The sequence below is a fragment of the Mastomys coucha genome, unplaced genomic scaffold (assembly GCF_008632895.1).
Source record: "Mastomys coucha isolate ucsf_1 unplaced genomic scaffold, UCSF_Mcou_1 pScaffold2, whole genome shotgun sequence".
In the NCBI taxonomy this organism is placed as follows: domain Eukaryota; kingdom Metazoa; phylum Chordata; class Mammalia; order Rodentia; family Muridae; genus Mastomys; species Mastomys coucha.
In genome coordinates, this window is record NW_022196902.1 from 15001801 (window position 1) to 15028225 (window position 26425).

Genomic DNA, 26425 nt, shown 5'->3' on the forward strand with positions numbered 1-26425 from the left:
GCTTTACAGGCAGGGTAGCAAATACAGTTCTAACTAGAGGACAGCTGGCTTCAGATAATAAAACAAATGAAACCCCAAAAATCAAAATAAAAAACAACAACCAAAAAACGACTCCACAATGGACTTTAAATATGCACAGACTAGACAAAGATTAAACTTCCTACCACTGATCCTGCAAATCCTAGGAATGCAGCAATGTTGACTGGCTAGAGTTACTGATGACTGAAAAGGTAAAGGAATTACTCATTCTCTAATGCAAAAAGGAAACACTGCTAGTTACACTCATGAAAGATGATATTACAGCCGCTCGTTGTTGTCAAGTTTTCATGGGATAAAGAATGGATCTGGCCAGAGATCTATTCACTCATGTTGATATTCTCACACATATAGTCATTCTGAGGTTAAAATCTCCTGTCTGTCTCACAACTAAACTGAGAATTTCTGAAATGCCCCAGAGCCCTGTCTTATGTAGTGAGCTAAAACTCATCAATCATAAGCATGATTGTCTAGTGGTTTCCAGGCATGTCTCTGCTGTGGTCATCCTCTTCCATATTATTAGATCACACAGGACATTTAGAAGCATTTCACCTGGGTGATGATCTGTACCTGGCTGGCTAGTCAGTCCTTGGAGAGATTCCTGCAGTTGATAAGTCGAGGTTGATGATGATGTGCCGTCGGCTGTGTTGTTTGACGTCATGTATGCCCCATAGGTTGATGCTGAGTAATACTGAGCATATTGGTTTTGGCCAAAGGCTGTGTAGGATGGGTAATCCTGAAACAAATAAATGATGTGTATGGGTATAGAAGAACACTTAACATCAAGTATAGTCTAAGGGAGCAAGCTAACACCATCACCATGGCAACCAAATGATCTTTGATCAGTTTCATTTGCTTTCCAGTTCATGGCTTGGTGCTGGTGATGTTAATGAGTGGAGCTTATATTCTGGGCACCTCACAGATATAGCAGTGATTAATTTCTCTATAAGCTTGCAAACCAAGTCTAACACAAGAATGTGAATCTGATGAGGGGTTTTATGCCACCCATATTGTGCACTGAAAGGGGAGAGGAGCTGTAGTCTGTTCATATCCAGCCCAGTGCATTCTTACACATTGTCTAACACTATCAGCAAGGAGGAGCTGCATGTCCCTTTGGCTTCTATACAGACCTCAAGGTGTATTTTCTTTTCTAATTTGTGTTCCTCTTCTAGGCCTTGCTTTTTCATTCTGTCTTTCTGGTAGTCATTTAAAATAAATAAATAAGTTTTCTAGCCACTTCAAGCTACCCGTGGCTTGACTTGAAGTCTTCAGTAAATTTTTTACAAACATTTAGCTTTTCTTCTTTGTGAATAAAATGAAACCATTGAACCAACTCCCCTCACCTGTTTTCTATTAAAAAATCTTAAAATGATAAAAATGATCCTCCAATAGCCTTTTACATATTAAGATGATGAGTAAAGACTTGTGATGAATGGTGTTTAATATATCTAGCATGGTTTAGCCAAAAATGTTATCAGTGATGACAAATCCTTGGTCAGGAGGAAGATCCCCTGTTGTGATGAGTTCTGAGGAATGAAGGTCAATATTTGATATCATTTCCAAAAAAGAAAATTCTTTGTATAAGTAAATACATGTATTACCAGGAAGCATTAAGTAATATGTCAGGAAACTAAAATTCTATTAGCCTATTTATCTCAGGCTCTGAGGTTCCACATCACATTCTGTGAGCTAAACAGAAAACTTCAATGTTTGAACAATAATTTTAGAACACTTCTTTCTCAGAGAGAAACCAAACAGTAATGACAAATAGCAAGTCTGGCTTTGGGTTATGGCATTGCTCTAAGGGCTTACATGGACTGTCTCATTTGCTTTTCAGAACCTTGTCTGTTTGTATCATTATTATCATTTTATATTAAAAACAATGAAGCCACAGAACTTTAAGTGACTTTCATCCCAGTCACACAGCTTGTGAGTTTCTAGACTTGAATTGTAACCTGAGGAGTTAGATCTAGCTCCTGTGTGCTGTAGCTCTGCCAGCCTTCCTGGCTCACCAGCAAAGGATGGTATATACGAGCAAACTGAGGAGTTAGACCAAGCTCCTGTGTGCTATAGCTCTGCCAGCCTTCCTGGCCTCACCAGCAAAGGATGGTATATATGAGGAAAATTTGCCAGCTACCTCTGGAGATATATCTCTATGGCTCCCTCTTTCTTATTTCTACTCTTACCATCTTCATCTAAGCATTCTTCATTTCCTGTTGAAGCTGTTGTGTGTGTTTTCTAATTTGTCTTATTTCATTTCTACTTCATTTGGAGCAATTGCCTTAGAGTACAGATGATAGGATATTCTCCTATTCCAAAGCACTGATATCTTTGCAGTGGTCCAAGACTACAGTTAGAATTCATACTGAAGCCTACAAAATCCCATGTGGCCAGGCCTTGTCTACTTCTTCCACAAGTAAGCTTACATGACCTATATAACTGGACCTAGTCTATCTTTTTCTGTGGTGTCTCTTCCCAGTCCCCTCACAGATGACCTGCATTCCAGACTTCTTTCAGTTCAACAGCACATTGGCCCTCGCTGCCTTATCTCCCTGTAACTTTTTGTCCTAGTTCCTGACTTCATTCCAATGAATCCTGACTCAATCATGGCTCTGATAGGAAAGCCTTGCACAACACTCTTTTTTGTGATAATAGGTATGAACATTTTAGCAGGGCTTTTTTTTTTTTGCTATTCTGCTGTCTACTTTCTCTGTAGACTGAAAGTTCCATGAGGCAGGAGTGAAGCCTATCCAGTCATACCACTATCATCAGGTTCCAAGTTTCCAGTGTTTATCAGGTACTCAGGATGTTTTAAGTGATATCAACCTCCACCCCAAATATGGTTATAGTCTCTATAGATCTACTGTGCATTCTCAAGCAGAATTTGATCCATTTGTGACAGGAATTTTATAAGGTTTTCTTGTCCTATATATATATATATTGTTATTATATCTTCCCAGGAACAGTAGAGTTTCATTTACACTGCCTTCTGTCAAAAGTGCTGCTCAGTGATTATAGCCATCTGGTCTACCTTTTGTCTGTGTTGTATGTTGTCTGTTTCTTCAGGAAGCCTATAGATTTTGAGAGAACAGTAAACAAAGACTTGACTAGTTTTGAACTTCTAATGACTAGTCAAAAGTATGATGTATATCAAGTGCTCAATAAATGTATGCTGTGTTAATACATAAAACTAAGCTAACAGAAATCATCGGTTTTGTTTTGCAGAAAGTATAGTGCTATAAGATATGTTTAACTTAATGCCAAATTATATACTTTATATCTTTCAAATATTTTAAATAATACTATTTTAGTAAAATTTCCTTTGACCCCTTTGTTATGTTACTAAAACTATAAGAAGGCAATAATAGAATTCTTATATTAAATCTAAAGAGAAAGCATTCATGAAATAACTTAAATTTTCAAAATGTATAAAAACACAGTAATTGTATTAAAATAAAAGCATATTGTTTGTCTAGAAATCAACTTCTCTTCAGTCTCAACCATTCTGAACATGGTTGAGAATTAGGAATCAAGGACACAATTCTGAAGTGTCAACATAATCATGACCTATCTGTGTTCCAGAATGCTCAAGTAGGAACATTTAGTCTTATCCCAATGTAATGCTATCATCCTAGATTTTAAAACTCATGAAAACATTAATAAAACATGATGAGGAGAAGCGTTAAGCGCTACTGGAGGCTCTGTGACCAGGGAGAAAAGTAGAGCTGTCAGGGAGGTGGCAATCAAAGATTTATTAAAAGAAATATAGATCTAAATAACAAAAAATTAAAAGCCAATAGTAGTTCTGCAGACTTTTACTCAGTCACTGCTGCTGTTTTAGGATTCTGTCTTAGAGTATACATCACAATCTTATGATTGATTTTAGTTCAATGCATCAAGTAATGTTATATTACATAAGAAATTTCAATTAAGGGAAATAAAAGTACATATACTATAGCTTAAGATAAAAAACATGCAATATATCCTATAATAACATGATAAATGATTAAAATGACTATAATTTAGGTGTTTAATGGGCAAACCTTTACAGTCAACAAGAACAAATACCTAATAATTCTGAATAGGTAACTTTTTACTCTGCTGAATTGTTATTTTAGTTTTAAATAAAGAGCCAAATTTTCTGATCATGTATGCATACAAGGCAACTAAAAAGAACTATTTATGTTCACAATATACATATTTAAAAAATTAATAAAGTTATATTTAAAAAAATTCCTCCTATAGTCTTCCCCAGCGAAGAGCTTCCTAACTGTGCATCCAATACCAAGTAATCAGTCCTAAAATAATCTATATGTCCAGAATTAAAGAAAAAGAGACAATGAATTTGCAAGAGAGCAAGAACAGGAGCTCATGGAAGGGGTTAGCAGTAAAAAGGAGGGGAAGAAAATGAAGTAATTATAATTTAATTCAAAAATAAATTTAAAATTTTTTGATGAATAAATGAAAAAGATCTTCTTAATCTCAAGAAGTCTAGCAAGGAAGACAGAGTTTCTCCAACTCTGCACAAAGTTAAATAAGGGATTAAAGCAATTATAAATTTTAAGTAGCTATAAATTATAAATTGAAGAAACCTAAAATCTTCAACAGAAAATTTAAAAGGTATAAAACTACCATACCTGCTGTGAGCTGCTGAAGTTTGTTGAATTAGAAACGGAATTATTTGCATAAATAGTAGACGACGGTGCAAAGCTGGAGCCTAGGGGAAAGACGAAATGCAGTTTAATGGTTTCTGTATCCATTCGGCTGAAAGAGGGACTGAAACCTGGTCATTGTGGCTGTGTGATGGATGAAGGCACAGTGCTAAGTGAAGTAAGCTGAGCACAGAAAGATGCATAGAGCACCATCATGTGAAGAATGCAGGCGAGGAGATCTCAGCCAAATGGAGGGGACAAGGATGGGCTGTGTAGTCTGGGTGTAGGGTAGAGATGCTGGTCATTGGCTGCCAAGCAACTCAAGAAATCTGTGATGATACTCTGTTGCTCACTAACTGAGAATAATGTACAAGATTGGATTTTGAATGTATTCACTGCAAATAAATTATGAAAGTTTGAGGACATACAAACACGTATCCTGACTTTTACATTATATACCATATTAAAATGTATGTTAAAGTAACACCCCCCACTCAGCAAATAGGTACTAAATTATATATATTATAAATTAGAAAATAAAGTTTATATTTAATCAATAATTTTTGTGATGTGATTAAAAATATTTCTCTTTTTAAGAATGAGCGAGAGAGATATTACCTGAGTTTGTTACTGAACTTTGAAATGTGAGAGATTTGAAAGAAGATGCACTCCATTCTAGCCCCTCCTGACAGGAGACAAGGAACCTGAAATGCTGCCTCCCCAGCCAGGTTCTATGGGTCATTTCACAACATTTGCTTAGAAGGACCTCTACTGTCATGCCTGCCTGGGGCCTCCCAGTGCTTTGCCTGCTCTTCATTTCCTGCCTGAGCTTAACCTGAAATCTTAACATTTGGAATATCTTTCTCCACCTGCATCCAGCTGTTTCTGTCTGCTTCTGCCTGGTCATCTGCCTTTCCTTAGGAAATCCTGTAAGCTGTGGTGTTTGTGACTCATGTAAGTCTGAAACCACAGTCTCATTTAAAGAATCCACTCTATGATTTTTCCAGGAACATGTTTTATGGCTGGCTGGTCACTTACCTGGCATTTGGTAAGAGTAAGGTGTCTGGCCTGGCTGTGGGGTAGAAAACCCAGGGCTGTAGCTGAGGCAGCCACTCTGCAATGGGGACTGAGTCTGGGAAAGCCCACTCTCTGTCTTGATGGCTGGCAACATCACACCAAGATCTGTTAAGGAAACACACAGGCAAACCGCTGGGTTAGTGAGACAATGCCCCTCAGGGCTGGGACTTGCACTAGCATGGAAAGCTCCCAGCCAACAGAGGATGGCAGATGTGACCTACCGTAGGCAGGCAGGCTGTAGGGCTGTCCTGTCTGTGAGTAGGCTGTGTAGACTGCTGGCTGCTGCATCCCAGAGTACTGGGTCTGGCCTGCATAGGCCGACATCGTTTGAGCTGCTGGTGTAGAAAGAATGTGTGGATAGGGCCTAAATATCAGAAAAATAGCATTACTGTGGCAACAAAGACTGCATATCAAGTCAGACAGCTCAGCTTCAGTGAAATCCTATAACACCCAGGAAGCAATCCCACTCCTTATTCCCAACTTCTCAGAAATGAATGAAAGTTGAAAAAAATGAAGACTTTTTCAAAATGAACCCTAAGCTTTGATGTCAGCCAGTCTGTGACCCTAAACAGATAATGGAAGGACTTGGAGACTACATCTCATTACTAACATAAGCAATTGGGTTTAGACAGCATGTTTAGTTTTCTCTAGGTCTGCATTTTTAAATTTACACTGGCTAACTCCTTTAGTACACTTTTGGGGAACAATGGTCATAGCCAGCTAACGAGTGTACTCATAGTATATCCACAATTATTACAGGTGTTCCAGTGATTGCATATTAATTATACAAGTCTACTTAGCAACCCTTCTAAGAATTCACTACTCTAAATTGGAAATCTGAGCAAAGGGAAGAGTCTTCTTGTAAAGAAATGGAATGCAGTTCTTTTCATTGGGCCATTCTATACATGTTCCCAACTGGAATCTAGGCCTTAGCCTGTACTTAAGGCTTCCACATAAGTGGAGGAACATAACTTATCATATTTTAATATGCATGCATAGGATAACTTGAATCTTGGCATATCACCAAACAAACAAATTCAGATATAAACCCATTAACTTCAATATAGCTAAAGTGGAAATCGAGCCATTTGCCATGTCCTTGAAACAGATGATTATGCTAGTTTTAAAAACAACCTAGCAAACTCTCAAAAGTGTGTTTGTTATAACTTGGAATCCTAGCAAATATTTCACTAAGGGATTGGATTGTAAAATATTGGTGTCTGGTTAAAGTATGATCTCTGTATATTTTCTCCTAATCATAATTTCTTGAATTTTCCTTAAAAAATAGAGGATAAAGTTATTTTAAAATGCAAACTCAGTGCATATTCATTTAAATGCTCAAATACATACTAAGTTACATCTATTGTTCTTGCAATTAGCATTATATATGTATTCTTACTTATTTTCAAGATAGTGTACAAAAATCACTACATACTAAAGACTTAAAGCAAAAACCTTGTATGGTTGAAAACCCCATATGTTTGAATTCTAAAACAATATTCAAGTGTTCTTGTTTGAAGAATTTTGAAGCTTTATTTGTCTACACACTTCTTGTTTTCCTGAGAGCAGGAGAACATCAGAAATGATAGGAATGATGGAGACCACTGGGTGTTTCTAATTCTTGTAAAATATACTCTTTCACATCTAATCTAATGTATCACATCTAATGTACCACATTTAATTTAATATATCACATCTAATCACATGCATCTGTCCAGATTTAATAGTTATGTGCATACATGTTTCCAATTTAAAGTTCTCATATGTGAGTATAAAATTAGCACATCTAATTTCAAAAAAATCTCTCCAGTCAAACTGAACGCGTGGGGCACTTACTTGGAGGGGTACAGCTGTGGGGAGTACTGATGTGCCGACCTGGGGCTATAGCCGCTGCTTGTTATTACTATAAGACACAAACAATAGCACACAGAACATTGCTCCATGAACACATCTTCACCACAGAGTGTGCACCCTACTTAGGAAAACTGCAGAGTAAACACAGTGCTTAACATTCATGTCTTTCTCAAACTCATTTCAAATAGAAGCAGTTGATTAGACATCATCTTCCTTTCAAGGTGTTTCAAGTTTTGTTGCAAGAATTTGAAGTGTCCATTCCTCCCACAAACAAACTGTTAACCTTCTATTTTCTCAAGTCCCTGCTACGCTCTTCTGTACTGATAGCTTATTGGCAAATGGCTTGATTACACAATAAACTTTTGGCATGAAAGTCAAGGTTTTATATGTGCAAACTTTACACCTTAAACCCAAATACTGATATACTGATTCCATATTTATTCTAACTAAAATAAAATAATTGTTAAGAGATTCAGGTTTCAAACTTGCATCTCCCGACTGTAAAATGCTACTGTTTCCAATTTCTCCTGGCCCATCAATCAGGTGGGTGCTTAAAAATGTACAGTCAAAATATTTGAGTAATAAGAATGTGCACAGGCAGCATGGGCTATTGAAAAGCTGCCTTGCTTAAAGCAGTGTAAAATGTTGTACCAATTATCTCTGCAAGCCTGTTTTGAACCATCAAAGATGATATTTTTGGGAGAAGGCCTTAAGATAGAAAGTCAGGTTATTTTAAAATTTCATTCAAATATGCACCCTACTGTGGAATGTATCCAAAAGTTTGGAAGTCTCTCTCCCCTTTATCCATCTGCCTTGACTATGACGGATGTACTGCACATACATGGATTCTAATGTGTTGAGCCAGTTCCTTCCTAGCCAGTCTGTACTGGGCAAGCACACAGAGTGTCTTTATTAGGCCATCTGCTGTTCATTCACGTTTCAAAAAGATTAAAGTAGTACACAACACAGCGCTGGCATGAGTTTAGTCTAATCAATCATAGTTAAACTTCAAAGCTACACCCTTTCTGAGTTGTTCGTATGAACGCTGGAGCTAAACGTTTAGAATGGCAAAAAGTGACAAATAGGTTTAGGTTGCTGCCTGGTTCATGCAATATGATATGTTCCTATGTCTAACTGCTATCAAGTGCCCCTGTGAGCTTCACAGACATGTGTGCAATGTGCCTAACATGCTGTGTGCTTGTCTTGAATGTACAATGTGCTTAAAATGCTGCTAGGCTGGTAGGTGTAGAATAGGAAAATAACATTTTAATTTTCATAGCAATAGTGTACAGCAATCATATGTTCCCCAATTCTATGAATCAATTTTCAGAGACATCAAATTGTGACCATAAGGGTGTTAAATTTTAAAGATTTACGGAGCTAGATTTAAGTGAATATTCTATATGTATTTGGAAATAAAGCATTACCCTTCACTTAGGTTCTCCAAAACCAAAAAGAATTAAAGAAAAAACTTGAAATCAAATAAATCAGAATGAGCCTTGTGCTATGTTCCATGGAAACTAAATTTACATTATTCTAATTTCCACAATATTGAATATTATAATAGAAACCAGGTTAAGAAAGGCTTAATTTCATGTTGATTTTTCTGATTTTTAATAGGACTCCCTGGTGGGATAACCAGAACTTGAGCTGTCCATACTGATAGGCTATCCTCAAGATTGAAAAACTGAAGGGATTTCAAGTAAGACAAAATATTGAGAAATATTAACCTGTAACATCTTTCATTAAATCAGACAAAGAAGAATTCTATATTCTAGAAAGTCCCAGACCTGAACACCATTCCGAACATATAGAACACATTTTCCCTTTCAACGAATGAATTTAGTCTTTGTGAGGATAATGTACCCCAAACACTAATGGCTTGATTGACCTTTGGGACTTTATATTAATATCTGTAAAGTAGGTTAGAAGACAAAACCTTTGGCTTAGAAAACTGAGCTAACTATGAAATGGATAAAAGTTCTTTACTAAATCTTATCATTTTTATTCAAATTGATAAATTTCTAGATATGCTAGGCAACAATACAGATGTTTGATTATGTTGATCCCTGTGGAAGCTGTCTCTCCAGAAAGATCTGCAGACTCCTTTGGGAAAGTCTGGAAACCATTGGGTCATGCTTCGTCGCTTCACAGTGACTCACATTCCTCAAAGCACTGGACTCATTACGCTTATTATGCTTGATACCAACACTTCTGCCAACAGAAGGAACAGTGCTGGGTACTGTTGCACTGTCTCGAGAATTGATTCTATAACTTATAATGAATGCCTATTACCAGATTCTCACAGGGTAGGATCAAGAAATGTAAAACCTTTTACTCCTTTACCATGATTTCTTTTTAAACTTAGTGCTTCTCAGGAAGAAGAGAAGCAGCAGGGGGTATTTAGCCTGGTAGGGGATGGTTCGCAGTATGACAGCCAGGGTACTACTGATGTTTGGACTACATGCAGAACTCTGTTGAGTGTCTCACACTGCAGCCTGTGGCCACCTCAGATCACTGATTGAGGAGAAGGTCCATTCTGGCCCTCTGCTCTCCATCCAGTAGAGTCTCCATAGTGTTAGCAATGATTTTCATCTGAGTTTCCATTCAGGTAGCCACCATCCATGGGCAGGAACTACATAATTGGAAAGTGATTGGTTTAACCAGAAACGTATTTGTTTTGTTTCAGTAAATTTTAATTTACTGAAAGAAAATAATCATGATTTAGAAGTGGCTACTTGACTTAGACCATGGAGCCCTAGAGAGTTCTTAGCAGAAAACTAAGAAAGTGTCTTTAGAGATGTTGTGCAGGACAAGCAGGAGGAGTACTTACACTCATTCTCTCCTGGCCGTCACAGCTGCCAGCGCAATACGACAGTTAGGGCCTGATTGTCAGCACATGGTTCTAAACTAGACTCTGCTTGACTATGTGGCCAAACCACTTAGGCTGTCTTTGAGGACTTTTGTATTCTTATTTGTAAACTGGACCGTTAAGTTCTGTAGTTACAATCTGTACATTGGCAACTCATCTTTCAAAGGGCTTGTATATTCTTGAAGCACAGTAGCAACTGCTTCATAATCTAATACCTTCCCCCCCAAAACTATTTGCTTACATTTATTTGTAGAAAATTAACAGTAGTTCTGGTTAGTGAGCACCACAGAGTAATGTAATATGCTTGTGCCTATTCATCTCCTATGAGGCAGGTGGCTTGCTGACAGGAATGCTCAGTGGCACACGTGTGTCTTTCTGCCCTGCTGGTCCACTAGTACTTATTTCTGTCTAGAGTACTAGTATTTATGTGCACATATGGCAACTGCTCCAATTGGTGTGAACTAAGAAAGCGGGATCACCTGTCTCCATAAAGTGAAATATGTTTCATAACACTACATTAGACTCAAGGTATCCCTCAAGACTTTCTGCATAAAGCATACCCACATAAAATCCTTGCACATGAGAATGTGGATAAACATAAAATATATTAAAGCAGAGCTACAGAACCAAGACTTAACTGCCATAACACTTTTCTGGGTTTCCTGTTTATCTTTGTGATATACACACTCCTTCTTGGGTTTCCAAAATTTTATTCATTAGATAATAAGCCAAACAGAATAGTAATTTTAAAAGAGCCTTTAAGCCAACTTAATTTGTACTCTTTATACCCAGCTGGGAGTTATCAGGTATTTATATTTAAAAAGGATCGATGTTTAAAGACGTACTATTGTTCTCTTTGAAGCCCGGGACCACTCTCCCAGGCTGGGTTCTAATGTAACCAGCATGTGTTCTCCAGAAACCCATTAACCTTTAATACTTGTCTTTCAGCTGCCTACACAGGAGTACTTTCTTAAACCCAGAGAGGAAACAAGGTTATTTAGAAGGAATCAAATGGATAGTTTTACATCTAGAAGGGTAGACAGAAGGCAGTTTTTTAATGTAATTTAAACGGGCAAGTTGAAGGAACAAAGTTAGCTATTATGGACCTAATTATTAAATTGATCAGACAGTGTATAAAGTAATGAAGCGAGCTGGCTCGGCTAATGAGAACATCATGGGATTGTTACCGTGCAGGCTGAAGGGTTGACAAAAGGGTTCCAAACACCACTTCAAAAAACACGTTATTTTAAGACAATTAGTTCTTCTGGAAAGTGGGTTTCTGGCGGACCTTATAACAGTGAACATTCTTACAGCTTTGAGCCTGTGCTGCTCTCAAGAGGGAGGGTGTGTAGGGACCCCAAGGTGGACACAGAGACACGAGCTAAAGGCTTTACCTGACCCAGTAAAAGTGTCAAGCGCTCCATCTCCAGTCGTGGTAGTGGACTCACTGCTGTGCAAGGGCTCTGTTTTGACTGCAAGAAGAGACACTATGCAGAAGAATAAGTACAGGTGAGTTTTACTTCTGATCCATAGCAAAGGCCCTGGCTGGCTGCTATTTTCTTTTCTTTCTTTTTTCTTTTTTTTTTTTTTTTTTTTTTTTTTTTTTTTTTTTTTTGCTATCATGGGCATGCAAGAGAAAACTTGAGAAGTGAACTGAGGAAAAGCTTAGTTACTGTAGCTTCTAAGTGGGCATGCATTCATAGAGGATTTATTCTAAAATCCTCTGGCTGGGCTGGTTCTGAGAGTCTGGCTTTTAAAGGCTGGGAGCCTTCAAAAGTGAAACAGCAGCACTTGTATTGGCATTTTTAGAAAACTCTCTAAAGCACACTTTCACACACTAGCAGACAGAAGAGAAGTTGTCAGGGTTCTCACTGCTCAACTTAAGTCATTGCACAGGTATTTACAACTGTAGGTTTTACTCTTCCAAAGAAAATAAAATATGTACAGAAAATTGCATGAGGGTCCAATGGAGGCATAAGCAAATCCATGAAACCCTGAGCCTATTCTCACCATAGGTGAAAAACAAGGCACTTAGTAAATATTCTGATAAAACAAAGCAAAACACCAAAAGAAGTACTTAAAGTGCTGGGTACTTTCTATTTAACAGCATAACATTTCTTCCGATGATGTTGAGATCAGTACTGAATGAGAGAGGACGTCTACAGCATCACAAAGTTCTCCATAAAATGCCTACCGTATGCAATTTTGACAAAACCCACCTTTGGCACTGAAGCGGGCTGGCACACACTGTCATCGTTATCACATGCAATGGCACAGCCTCTACCAATTTGGTCACACCATATTTTCCCTTTGTTGACAAAAAATCCTACCACATGTATATATCATAGCAGTCAGGAAATAAACTAAGTTATTTTCTACTTGACACATCCCATGTGCCCTGGCTGTTAAGTAGGCTGGTGCAGTTAAGTAACTTAAAAGCAAGCAGACTACTACAGGAGAGAATTTAATTCTAGCTGACTATGAGTCAGTGTGGTACAAAAGCCTAGTGGGCTCATCTAGCACCCACCAACCAAGCAAGGGAGAAACATGACCCCATTAGAGAAGCAGTTGGCTAGTGGGAAGCATGCAGTGATGTTACACCCTTCTGTAGCAAGCTCAGCCAAACCCTCACTGAGGTCTAGCTTTAGTATACACAAGTGAATAATAACATGATTTGGTAAGAGATTCAGAGAACTATAAAGATTGAATGCAGGAAGTTAAACACACACACACACATACACACACACACACATACACACACACACACACACACTCTTAAGAATTACTTATTTTTGGAGAAGGGAAATTTAAGGTTTGTCTCTCTTTTTTTAATAGTAACGATAATCTGTTTAGTCTAGCTATCTGCATAAAAGTGAATAATGGATCTGTAGTTAAGACATTAAGTAATTTGCATCCACAATATTACCGATATACCTGATCTGCACTTACTACTGCAAAAACTATGTACATTATGAGGTTATTGATTATGCATTCAGACATGACTAAGTTTTAGAACATGAACATTCAACAAAGTTTGGTTAGAATTCTGTTGGATCTTTATACTAGGCATTTATGATCTGTGTACCAGTGTGAAGTTATCATATCCAAATAGTAGCACTGAGTATAACAAAAATGTGATTTCCGTTAGAATAATGGAAAATACTTCACTATAATAAACAGCTGTAAAATACTGGGATATGCTACCAGGCTATGTTATGTGTGTTTTCCTCATGGACTATTGTTTTAAAACACAATGAAAAGCAGCATTATTGATGCATTAGCACACACTCAAAATGTGCCTATCACATTTTAGGCAATCCAGATGAATGGAAGTAAACCATAGAAATGACGAATTTGTTTACTCCCACAGCAGTCAGGTGATGCTATTGCTGTCTTCCCTTTTCAAATGACAGACTGAAGCATGAAACACAAAATTGCCCGCCCTGATCACATTGCTGTTAAGAGCTTGAGTTTGACACCAGCTGGTCAACTTGCAGAATCTACTCTTTACACTGTAGTGCCTGCTAATTGGGATTCCTTTCTATTTGCATAAAGATAACACAGGGGATGTTCTGGATGGGTGTGAATCAGTCTCATTCAAAGTCTGACTCTTACTGCTTCTGACACTTATGGCAAAAGCATAGCCCAAAGACTTCTGGAACATGAGGACGAGAGACATCTTAGAGCCCCCAAGTCCTAATATGGCTAAGTTCTCTTCAAACAATCTAGTCTGTAAACAGTGTTGGGATTTATTCTACCTCTGCTAAGATGTCTCCCTGTGAGACGAAAGGGGCAGAAGGTGAGCTGAGTTTGTCAAAACTGGTCTAGAAGCCAGACATGTTGATGGCGATTAATGTTGTTACCATGGATACAAACCTCAAGAGTTGATTTAGGCATCACTCAGCATTGGTTTTGATTATAAATTCCTGAATTTGAAAGCTTCAGGCAGTAAAAAGGATATCGAAGAAGAGAAAGAGAGGTTTGGTCCCATTCATAATTCTGGTGACATCTTTCATTAATTAAAAAAAAAAAATCTGTATTCAGGACAAAAGTGGTTTATTTTAGTAAAGAAAGCCATCCCCTGGAGAGAATGTGAAGAAATGCAGAAATACCAAGAGGTTCCCAGTGTTCTAACATGAATGAATTTTAAAATGACAAGGTTACAAAACTGATATTAACATTTGGAGGGAAAATAAATACATTAGTGTCAAGTTCCTTTTTCTTTGCAGGTAAGGGTAGTATAAAGTAGAAATGGGCAGTGTCTATGACTATAGCACTGTGGAATATGGTTCATGGGAGCGAGCAGGGCTAGGCCTGCTTAATTCTTGGATAGCATTAAAAGAAACAAAATTGATTCTCTTTTTTCAACAGGTAAATTATTTTTACATTATATGGTCATTGGCAAATCACTTGTGTTCCTAATGGGCAATTTGCTAATAACAACTATTCTGATTTTTCTCAATGGGAGAAAACTCAAAAAGATAAATCAATGCTTTATATCATTAAAATTCTCATAAACATTAGAAAAATATTAGACTACCTCTAATACTATAAAATATGTTAAGTAGCAGAAAATAAATTATAAATAATCCTTTGTAATGGACGTCATATCCACGGGGCTTTCAAACATACTTGGTTTATGTTCACGTTTTTTCTGCCTTGCTTTTGTTTCTGCATTTTTTTTTTTAGAGAGAAAAACCTTTTATTTACGTTGAAACATCAGGGGAGTCACACAGGAAAATGTCACAACAGGAATAAACAAACACTTGCATTTCAAAAGGGTGTGTGACAATAGTATTAGCAGAACTCATGGAAATAAAAGCCTGCAAAAAAATACAGAACACTTCCCGAATGTGAATGTCACCCTTGCCCAGGTGCCATGCTAATCTTTTTTGTATCACTCCAATTTTAGTATATATGCTGCTGAAGTGAGCACTTGTTTTTGCATTTTTAATGAGCTATAATAGATACAGTTCAGGTACAAAACTGTATTTTAATGTTATGATCTTGGTGATATCAGAAAAATTTTCATTAACAAAACAAATCTCATTTTTTACTATATTTCAAAACATAAAAATACAAATTCAGTACATATTCACAAAAATAAATATATTTTAATTTTATAGTGTTAATTTTGTAAACTAATATATGTCAAGCAAGTGGTATCACCTAGTTTTAGGATAGCCTCCAAAATCATTTACATATTAAAATGGAAAGAAAACCTTGTATAGCAGATAGTTCCAAGTTTTTCAGCAAAAAACAAATTCCTGCATCAAATACTTTGAATTAAAATCAGCAGCCATGCTCAAATGTCCTGCTTTGAAAGTTTCGAGGCTTTCTTCTCTAGCATGCTTAAAATAAGAAAGCCACAACACATTTCTCTAGAAGTGGGATAGAACAGATGTTCCCGAGTCCAGAATGGTTTTGTGAAGGAACCCTTGCTAAGTCATTCCTACAGCTGGGTGCTTTGCATAGAGACAAATAGCAGAGCTGTACTTTCCCATACTTCAGCTTCTTAAAGTACTTGCCATCTACAGACTATGTCCAGTCCAAGTGTGACTATTGGCTGCAGTCAGTTATAGCTTCTGAATTCTCAGGTCATTTCTAATGCCTGTTCCCAACTCAGTCTTCAAAGCAGTTTATCTTGTCTCCTTAGAATTTAGGCTTAACAGCAATATATTGTATTTCTTTTGTGTGTGGAGAAATTTGTTTTATTATCATAACTTAACCTTAGTTCTTGGAAGGCAGGCCAAGTAATTTACAGTTTGTATTTCATTTTCAGAAATCTGAATTTAAACTAGTATGTATGTAACACCGGGTAGTGGTGGCGCATGCCTTTAATCCCAGCACTTGGGAGGCAGAGGCAGGTAGATTTCTGAGTTTGAGGCTAGCCTGGTCTACAGAGTGAGTTCCAGGACAGCCAGGGCTACACAGAGAAACCCTGACTCGAAAAACCAAACCAAACTAAACCAAACCAAAACAAAACCAAAAAACAAAACCAAAAAACAAAACACACTTCCCCCTCAACCACAACATACAGCTGATTCTTTCACATGGCATACTTTAGTCATGTTTTTTTTCCTTTCCCAACTGCTCCCAAACCCTTGCTACCTCCTTCCCCACTATTTTCATGTTCTATCTCTATCTCTCTCCCTGATTTTTGACAGATTCTGCAAAGAATCTCAACAAGAAATCTATTGAAAGATCGCAGTTTACAACATCCCAAGCATCGCCTACCAGCTTTATTAACCACCATAACACATAATTTATATTTGTCTGTATTAATATATCAACTCAAAATCTTAGGCATGCCTGTCAGTGCCTTCTCTTCCTAGCTGGACAATAAATATTTAATTTTGTGACAGAACTTGGTAATGCAGTGAATGATTATCATTCTACAAGCATATAACAAAAGCACAGTTATAGAATACAAAGAGAGTAGAGTTTAGTAGTAGGAGATTCTTTTCCTAAACAAATAAGTAGAAACAAGTTTACTATATGTGAGTTAATAGTCTAAATTTGAAAAGATCTAGAAGATTCCTTGATATCTACTTCAAATTTGATGAGTCCAGATGACGACAGATTTTGGTTTCCCATCTTTTCTATCAGGACTTCTTAAGCTCCACAAGGAGTTCAAGCCCCTGCTCTAGCCGCTCATACGGCTTGGACATGCTCTGGCTTCCATTGCTGTTTTCAAATCTGTTTCGCTTTGTGCAGTGTTTTGGTGGCCAACTGTTTGGAGCACTAGGTTCTCATTTTCTAGTACAGGGAATGAGATGTAATTGGACCTCACAATGATTCAATTAAATGAGAAAATAAAATGTACTTTTTTAACATTCTTCAAAGCACACCCACCAGATCTAAGTACTTGTATATGATATTTATATGATTGAGCCAATGCTCATGACAGAATTTCTAAAATCTGAGTCAGAAATTACATATATCTAGAAGAAGGTTCTCAGATGTTTACAGATTTTTTTTTGTCTACAATAACCAATTGCATTAGTCATTATGCCAAATCTGTCCAATGGCCTGTATTTTTAGTGTCTGGGAATGATTATAAAGCAATGTAAGAACACTTTATGATGTGGAATATGTATTCCAGTGTTTGAACACAGCTAGGCTCATGAATTTAGGTATTGTTCTCTGCTGTATTTGTGTACTAACAGCAGAGCTGAAATAATCACTTGTTCATATAGTGCTCAGAGCCTTACCATTGACTGATGTGTTAAGTCTCCTTGCTCCCTCATTTCCCTTCCTGCCAAGAATTCTGCATGTTAGGATTATAGGCATATAGTACCACACTTGGTTCCTACATTTTACATTTCACCGAGTTTTACAAATGATAAACATTTAAGGTGAAAATGTGGCTTTCAACATAAATCTCCAGCTACATTAGTAGTATAGTTGGAACTAAGGTGATATAACGTCTTATTTCACTTTAGGAAACATGAGATACTTACGTGACACTGGGTAGCAGAGTCTTAAGGTAATGTTTCAACTAACCTAAAAAGCTTATAATTAAGTTTTGTTTTAGTGCTAAAACAAAACAAAACAAAACAAAAACAAAACAACTGGGAAAGGCCTTTAGATTTTGGCTTTTCTTTTGGTTTTATTGTAATAAATTTATCAAATGATCTAAATCTAATATTCAAACCAGTATTAAAATAAGTATGTACAGCCAAAGAGATGGCTAGCCAATGAGAAGTGCAGAAGACCTGAGTTCAATTCCCAGAACCCATAGCCAGGGCTCACAAGTACCTGTAAATACTGCTTTAGGGCTACACACACAGAGATCTAAAACTAATCATGGAAATAAATAGTTTAAGATTATTTTATTCTCAGTAAGAGAGATCAAACAGGAAAGATTTGTACCATAAAAACTGCTGAGACATCAATAAAATTCATTAAAATTTCTCTATCAGTATCTGAGAACCCATTTCATCATTAGTTATTACTATTATAGCTTAACAATTGTATCAAAGTATTTCTAGCACACCAATACTACAGGGTTGGTTTCTGTTGTCCAGTTTACACATTTGTAAATTCGGAGAATTTGTAGCATGAGAAATATTTTCAAACAATGAATGTTTCTAGCTTCCTTAAAAAAACTATTATCTAATTATTATGGAATTATCTATTGAAAGAAAACTATAATGGTATTTATTGCCAATCACTTTATCTACTAACAAAGATGCCTGCCAGGAAGGCTAGAATCTTCCTTTCATATTAAGGAGCTAAGATGCGGAAGAACCAGGAACTTGTTTGATATGACATAGCCAGTCAGTGTATCTGAATGCTACAGTTCAGATTCATTGTACTTATGCTGTGCACATGCTTGCCCTTAGAGACCACCTTAACTTAGCATGACAGACCAGGAAAATGTGATACTGTACACTTAGAAAGATGCTTCTGGGTGATATGACATGGGCTGGATGAAACACTCAGTGTAAAGTTCACCATTGTAACATTGCCTCACACATGATTATATTGTAACCATTTTAGAATAAATATCAGTCTGCCATGGATGAATTTTCCATTGTAGTTGCTTGTAAAAAATACCAAGAAAATTAGAATATTTTGTAACACAAGATATTTGTAACACAAAAAAGCATATAAAATTTAAATTTCAGGGTCTATCAATACAGTTTTGTTGGAACTGGGTCCCATGCCTTTATTTACATACAGCCTAGAGCTACTTTTGCTTCTACACAGTGGAGATGCGCTGCTGGAGGAAACCGAATGCCTGACCTACCAACGTGGGAGAGCATTTACCATCTGGCTCTTTACCAAAAGGAATCAAGAATAGCTACATCCTGGCAACACTTTTTAAGCATGAAAATGGAAAATATCTGCAATTCAAATTATGAAAATATAAATAATATAATACTTTTTATTTGTCATATATTTTAATTTAATCTGAAAGAGAGCAATGTCCAGCCAAACTCTCTATGTTAATGCCTGGATGTGATCTACATTTCCATTTAAATTCTATGACTGATGGAAGGCTCTGTAGGAGTTTGGTGGTTTCGTTTTAACTTTCGATTGCATATTAGCATTTATTCTAGGAGAATGCTTACATGTACAGATGAATGTAGTCAATATCGATAGATTGGAACTTTTTAAGAGACTTAATTTATAATAGTATTATTTATTCAGTTAGTTGAGATTGGGTTTTACTATGTGGGCTGGACTTAAACTTGTGAGTTTCTACTTCAGCCTTCTAAGCAGCTGGGATTACAGGCATACTCTATTACGTCATGCTCATAATCTTATAAGCACAGCTGTCACTACCAGTAACTTTTAAAATGGTAGACTATTGAAGGCTAATTCTATTTTAGATTCTTCAGAATATTTTTTCAAAGAATATAAAATAGCGAAACCTTGTAGTAGTATTAAGAATATAAAGTGTGGGAATAAGAAGGTCATTGAGTAACTGGTTTCTGTGAATGCTCACTGCTTAGCTTGCTCTGATCAACATGATTCTGTTGGGCTGAAAGAACAACATAAGAAACTAATAATTAGCTATGAGCTAATATAATCCACAGTGGTGCAGAAATATAAAGAATATGACCCCCCCCAATGTAAGCATATAAGATTAGAGTAATAAATGATGAGAAAGCTGCAGCCAGATGTTAAACATGAACAGGTACAAGGCCTGCTTACTTGCCAGTTTTAGCTTACAAGTACAGAACATAGAAAAGGGGCAAATATAGAGCAGACAGCAAACCAGATGTCAAATCCACACACCCAAACACATGCAGTGTACCATCGGCTCTCATACTTGTTGCAGAAGAGGGGGTGTTGCAACTCAGCAGCCAGTCTGCTGTGTTTAAAACAGTCATGTTGTCCCCTGAGAACAGGAACAGTATAAGAGTTCATCGTCTGAAGGCATGCCGAGTGTCAGTGCTGGCATCAGTTCCCGACCTTTCAGAAGAACTTTTCAGCACAGTTAGAACTGTGCTGTGTGCCTTCTGTGGGTTAGTGCATCGGGTCTCCTTTGGTGCTCACAACTATCCCTGCTCTTCTTTCAGAGAGCTTGGATTGTTCAGTTTTATTGTCTGTACTCAGTTCTGACTTTAAAGGTAAAGCTCATGATCCGGTGGTTTTGACTAAATATCCCCTAAACACTTGCAGTCCCAAACCATCCATTCATTAGCTTGAAATTACAGATGCGTGTTTAGAGACAAGTTAACAAGGGAAGTGTTAGTCTACAAAGGGTTTGGTATAACACATTATTAAAATGCAGGGTAGGCTGCAATACACACAACTTGACAAGAAAAACATAGAATTCAGATTAATTGGGAAGGGGGATATCAATCTCACAGATACAAGAAAATATGATGTGGCAAATGCTGATATCTGGCCATATCAATAGTTTCTTAAGTAAAACAGAGTTTTTATAAGCTTGACTTTGGTACCTATGCTGATGGTGAATAATTTCAAATACAATTTACATATTGCTTGTGTTTATATGCCATGGTGTCTCTAAATGTACATATTTTTGAACACTTGGATCATATGTTATGATAAACTGAATGCATTTCTTAAAAATGGTAATGAAGAATATTTGAAATAATAATTTATTGTTATCATAAGTTGTGACATTAATTGTGACCTAATAAAATGAGAAAATGATCTGGGAAATGCAATTCATTCACTTTCATATACATGCTATGTGTTGTAGTATTATTCTTTTTGAAAAATGCAGTAGATATAAATATTTTATTGCATTTTAAATCAATTGCAAGAAACATTAATTTAATGAAAAATGTTGGGATAACACTTTCTATTTAAATCTGTAACTGAAAAAAATAATGAATATGTAAATTTATACAACACATATCTGGTGATATCTTTTATCTACAAATTTTAAATTCTGTGGAATATTTATAGGGGAAAATATGAAAAGGTAACCTTTTGAGATCTTTTGAAATATTTCTTGGGAGTAATACATTCTCTATGTATGCTCATAGCTATAGATAAGGAATTCAACTTTGAAGATAAGTAGAACACTTATAAACTAGATAGATATTCCTTGTATGTAATTCTGACCACAGTATCAGTAATAGGATTGCCATTTACTAAGAATCCCTAGCATGAAGCTTGAGACAAGCCCTTAGAAGTGACTCTGGGCATCTTTGGGATGGCACTTACCTCCTGTCCCATTTGTTGTGACCGAAGTGCTGCTGAGACCAGATTTATCCAGCTTGGAGCTCCCAGGTGTATCACTGCCTCCGACCAAGGTATGGGGACTTGCTAGGTCTTGCATTTCCATAGACCTGTTAGAATAGGAACAGCAGAGATCAAACTGACATTTCAGCAAATATTTTTAATTTCTCCTTTCAGTCTTTGAATGTCCATGTATGTCAATGGCAACACACTGAAAATGGGGGTCGAATCCACTGTGAGACAGCATGACTTGTTTTGCTGTACCATCCTACATGCATGTTCATGTAATGATGCCAAGAAAAGGTCAGACTCTGATCATGACTGTCTACTTTGACATGGATGCTGTCCTGAAATAAGCCATTCCTGCTAGCAACACAGGGCAATGGGGAGAAAGTTTAACGTCCATGACCCTGCCACCCCTGTCACCATTGAGGAGGTAACCAGTACCCAGAAGTAAACACAACTCAAGTTGATCCAAGTGGCTTAAAAACAGCCCAGAGGCCAACAGCCAGACTTGTGTCTTCTAACAGAAAATAATGCTTTCAATCCAAAGAGAGGAGACTTTGACATGTTTGCTTCTGAGAATAGGAAGGAATTGATGTAGCTATCAAAATAAACCTGAGATCCTGAAAGGATAGACTTTTTCTGACAAAATTAAAGGAAGAGGCAACTAACTCCATGAATGTGATTGGAACCTTAGAACATGATTCCACAAAAGTCATTCTTTTTAAAGACTACAAAATAAATAAAAAAAACCCTAAAAGCATTATCACTCATGATTTATACGACATATAGAAATAAGCTATACTGACCTACAAGATAAATACTAATAAGATGTTAAATGTAAATCTTATAGAATATGATATCTAACCATAATGAAGTCATTCAAAAAACAAGATGATATATAAAATCCCAATTTTTGCTAATGAAATGTTATTCTTCTATATAATCTTCTAATGTCAGTCAAAAAAATTCAAAAGTAAATGAAAATAGCATATAGAGGAAAATAATAGTGAAAATACATTAATTCAATTCATGGTATATAATATATATGATGGTGGTTAGTGAGAAACAGGGGGCAGGGCTTAAAAACCTATGATATACGTTTTTATCTATAAAACTAGAAACAGGAAAATTAACAGACACCAGTAGGATGAAACAGTAGAGGGAAGAAATATATTGAAATAGAAAAATCTATAATCAATACAAATATTTTCTAATTCCAAACAATCACTAGAGACGTCCTTGGTATACAAAGGATGAAAGGACGTTGTAAACAGTGTCAATGACTCAAGTTGGATAAAAGAGGCCAAACCTGAGTCAGTAGAAATGTAGAAAATCTCCAGATCAGTTATCAAATGAAGATAAACCCAGGGATGGGGCTTTAAAACAGGTTTAGACAGGAAAATGCCTGCTCTGCAAGCATGAGAGACTGTCTTCAAATCCCCAGCACTTAGGCAAAAGCTGAGCATGGGGGGAGCTCCTCTGTAATTCCAAAGCTGGAGAATGGCAAGTGCTGCCTGGATGCACTGGCCAGAGAGATTAGAGCATGCACTCAAGGATCAGGAACAGAGCCTGTCTTAGAAAATGAGACAAAGATCCACTGCCAAAGCACCGAGTCATCTTAAGGCCTCCACATGTGTGCTCTGTCACATACACACCACCTGCACTGGTATACACATGAACACACCTCCATATAAACATGAAATACACCACATAGACACGTGTCACAAAAATGAAGCATCTTTTAAAAATTGAAGCAAATATGTGAGGGAAAGTAATAATTGCATAAGTTCTGTTGTTTGGGAGAAGGATAGAGAGTCCATTATGCTCATCCAGAACCAGACAAAGGCAGTTTCAAGAAGAACAACATGGATCCATACCTATTACAAACAGCCACGATATTAGGCTACTCTCTAATGGAAAGCAGTGAACAACGGGAGCTCTTTTAGGAGCAGTGTGGCTTATCTTGGAAGTGCAAGGTAGGCTTAGCATCTAGAGACCAATATTGATAAATACTATGACTGTGGTTGCAAAGATGTACTGACTAAAACCCACCATCCGTCCATGGTGTGCATTCTTGGTAACCTAAATCAGTGAGTTCTCCTTCATCTTTGAAAACATTCCTGAAAACCTCTGTGAAAAGCTTGGGCCACAGTAGATGAGCAAATGCCAAAGTATTTCAGAGCAAGGACAAAGACATGTGTTTTCCCTTTGGATGCAGAATTTTACCAGCAGTGTTAAACAGAGAAATAAAGTAACAACAAGGAGTAAAGACAGGGAGAAAATGGTGTTTGAAGCTTACTCTTCTTTAATTCATATCAATCTCAATTCTGATTTCTGTTTTTGTAAAAATTTTGAGATCCATTGGGTGAATTTCCCAAGGATAAACATGCAAGGACTTTCACAGTAGTAAATAAAACCAAAAAGTGTCTCCGTCTTCAATCAGCCCGTAGTTCAAGCACTGAACTATCAAGATGGCAGTGTGTCAAGGGAGCTGGAGGTTGGGCTGCTCAATGTATAAGTATGGTTCAACTCAGCCCAAGAAGATTCCGAATGGTCAGACACCTTGCCTTAACTGCCGTGTAACCAAAAGGGCTTGTGTTTGTGGAAAAACTGACAAAAGAAGACAAACACTGTGCCTTAGAGCTCATTGAGTTTTCATATAAAATGTTCAGGAAACTGTAAATGTTCTGAGGAATCAGGGAAACCTAACCACTGTTGAAGAGAAAGCACCTTAGCTAGAAGCAGACCTATGTATGAGCTCGGCTTTAAAGTCAGCAGGCAAGACCTGGATTAGCCTCCACGAAGGGCAATGTTGTTTGTATATGTTTGTTTTAGTTAGGGTTTTATTGCTGCAATGAAACACCATGACCACAAAGCAACTTGGACAGGAAAGGGTCTATTTGGCTTACATTTCCAGATAACAATCCATTAAAGGAAGTCAAGATAGGAACTGAGGCAGGGTAGGAACCTCGAGACGGGAGCTGATGTAGAAACCTTGGAGGGTGCTGCTTACTGGCTTGCTCACCTTGACTTGCTCAGCCTGCTTTCTTACAGAACCCAAGACCATCAGCCCAGAGATGGCCCGACCCACAATGGGCTTGGCCTTCCCCCATTGATCACTACTTAAGAAAATGCCCTATGGCTGGATCTCATGGAGGTATTTCCTCTACTGAGGCTCTTTCCTCTGTGATGACTCTAGCTTGTGTCAAGATGACACACAAAACCCAGCCAGTACAGTGCTGTATGTTCTGTGCAACTATACTGACAGAAAACAAGTAGAAATTGATTCTTGGACTCTGCCTTAATTAGAGATAAAGATCTAAATAAAGATGCTCATTGTTCAGATGGACACTTGTGTTTATGTGGTCAATGATGTGAGGAACATTAAAGGGGGTTTGAAATGGGTGGAGTGGGGGATCCTCCCAGCGATAGTATGACAATTACTGCCTCAGACTTCTCAGATGCCTTGAATGGCTCTCAACACAAGTGAAGTCTTTTTGACACAAGAGGGCAGAGACACCTTGGACTTTAAGGTTTAGAATATTAGCAGATGACTGATGGGACAGACATGTAAATTTAAAGCATCAGGTAACAATATCTCTGAAATTGCAAGCTAGATTTTGATTGGTTCAAATAAAGGACCCCAAGGGAAGCTTCTAGCCAGTGGTATTACTGAAGACGCAAAGTAGTGTGGGGGCTCTGAGCCAACTGGATCGTGGACAAGATGTATAAGCCAGGAAAATCAGTCAGGAATGAAAGAACATAGCATACACACACACACACACACACACACACACACACACACACACACACACAAAGCAAAGAAGCAAAACAGGCTGCTTCTGCCAACCAACAAAAAGCTAGCCGGTGAAGTGAACAGAGCCCGGGTGTGCTGCAGTGCGTGCCACAGGAAGTGAGAAGGCAGCTAGCTGGAGTTTTACAGTGCAGCTCCCAGGGCATATTTATTTTACAAGATTTAAACCTCCTACAATTAAAGAAGTCTTCAGTGAAGAGAAATATGTCATTGCTGAGACTGCAGAAGTATCTTTCTGTAGTCTCTTGTGTCTGCTTTGGAATGCATGCAACTGTCAAACTTCAGGTACTTTGAAAGTTCAATGTATTAGAATTTTTTCCAAAAATTGCAGATGTCAATACAAACACATATTTGCCTCATCTAACACTGCTCACACACATTTTATGTCAAGGCACCCCTTCTTCCCTCCTAGGGTGTCTCTTTCAACTCCCTTTTTATGAGCCTTACATCATCAGGCTTTTAAATATTAGGATCTGTCTGGGCAATTTAAATAAGTGAACTTAATCTTAGCCGGATGTGGTCATTGAAAAGAAGAAATGAGAGAATCCCAAGATGCAGGAATTAGTTTCTTATTCTTTTCTAGGGTTCTTGTTCATAAAGCACAGGTGGAACTTGATTTGAATAGTCTGAAGTGTCCTTTTCCAACTCAAGGGAGGGTAAACCCTAAGTCTGAGGACTGCAGAGTCTATTCCAACTCAGACACTATGATTCACCCTTTGTAGATCCTGGTAATGAGTCATGACCCCATTTATTTATAGAGTCCCTCCATCAGCTGTTCAGGACCCAAGAAACGCAAGTGTCCTCGACTTTCTAACCCTGTCACATGAGCTTCCTCTCTCTGTATGAAATAGATAGTACAGAACAAGGTTCTAGGTCCCAAATTGTTAGCACCTACCGAGAGAAAATGTAGTTTGACCTCTGGATGGATGCATATGAACATAT

At 37.4% G+C, this 26425-nt stretch overlaps 1 protein-coding gene and 1 non-coding gene across 16 annotated transcripts in view; both read right to left on the reverse strand.

Moving 5' to 3' along the window:
* Eya4 (EYA transcriptional coactivator and phosphatase 4) overlaps nt 1-26425 on the reverse strand; it is a 236177-nt gene that overhangs the window by 44854 nt on the left and 164898 nt on the right. For 5 of the 15 annotated variants that reach the window (XM_031380587.1, XM_031380585.1, XM_031380592.1 and 2 more), the window contains 8 exons: nt 21649-21773; nt 20276-20344; nt 11886-11978; nt 7602-7668; nt 5987-6129; nt 5727-5870; nt 4674-4753; nt 589-772 (listed from right to left, as the gene is read on the reverse strand). In XM_031380587.1, coding sequence (XP_031236447.1) covers nt 589-772; nt 4674-4753; nt 5727-5870; nt 5987-6129; nt 7602-7668; nt 11886-11978; nt 20276-20344; nt 21649-21773 — 905 coding nt within the window. The remainder of the gene's footprint in view (nt 1-588; nt 773-4673; nt 4754-5726; nt 5871-5986; nt 6130-7601; nt 7669-11885; nt 11979-20275; nt 20345-21648; nt 21774-26425) is intronic. The other 10 variants (XM_031380590.1, XM_031380589.1, XM_031380597.1 and 7 more) reach the window with 7 other exon arrangements.
* On the reverse strand, nt 15321-15427 carry LOC116097955. The gene has a single exon (XR_004121620.1). It is a non-coding gene; the product is annotated as a U6 spliceosomal RNA (small nuclear RNA).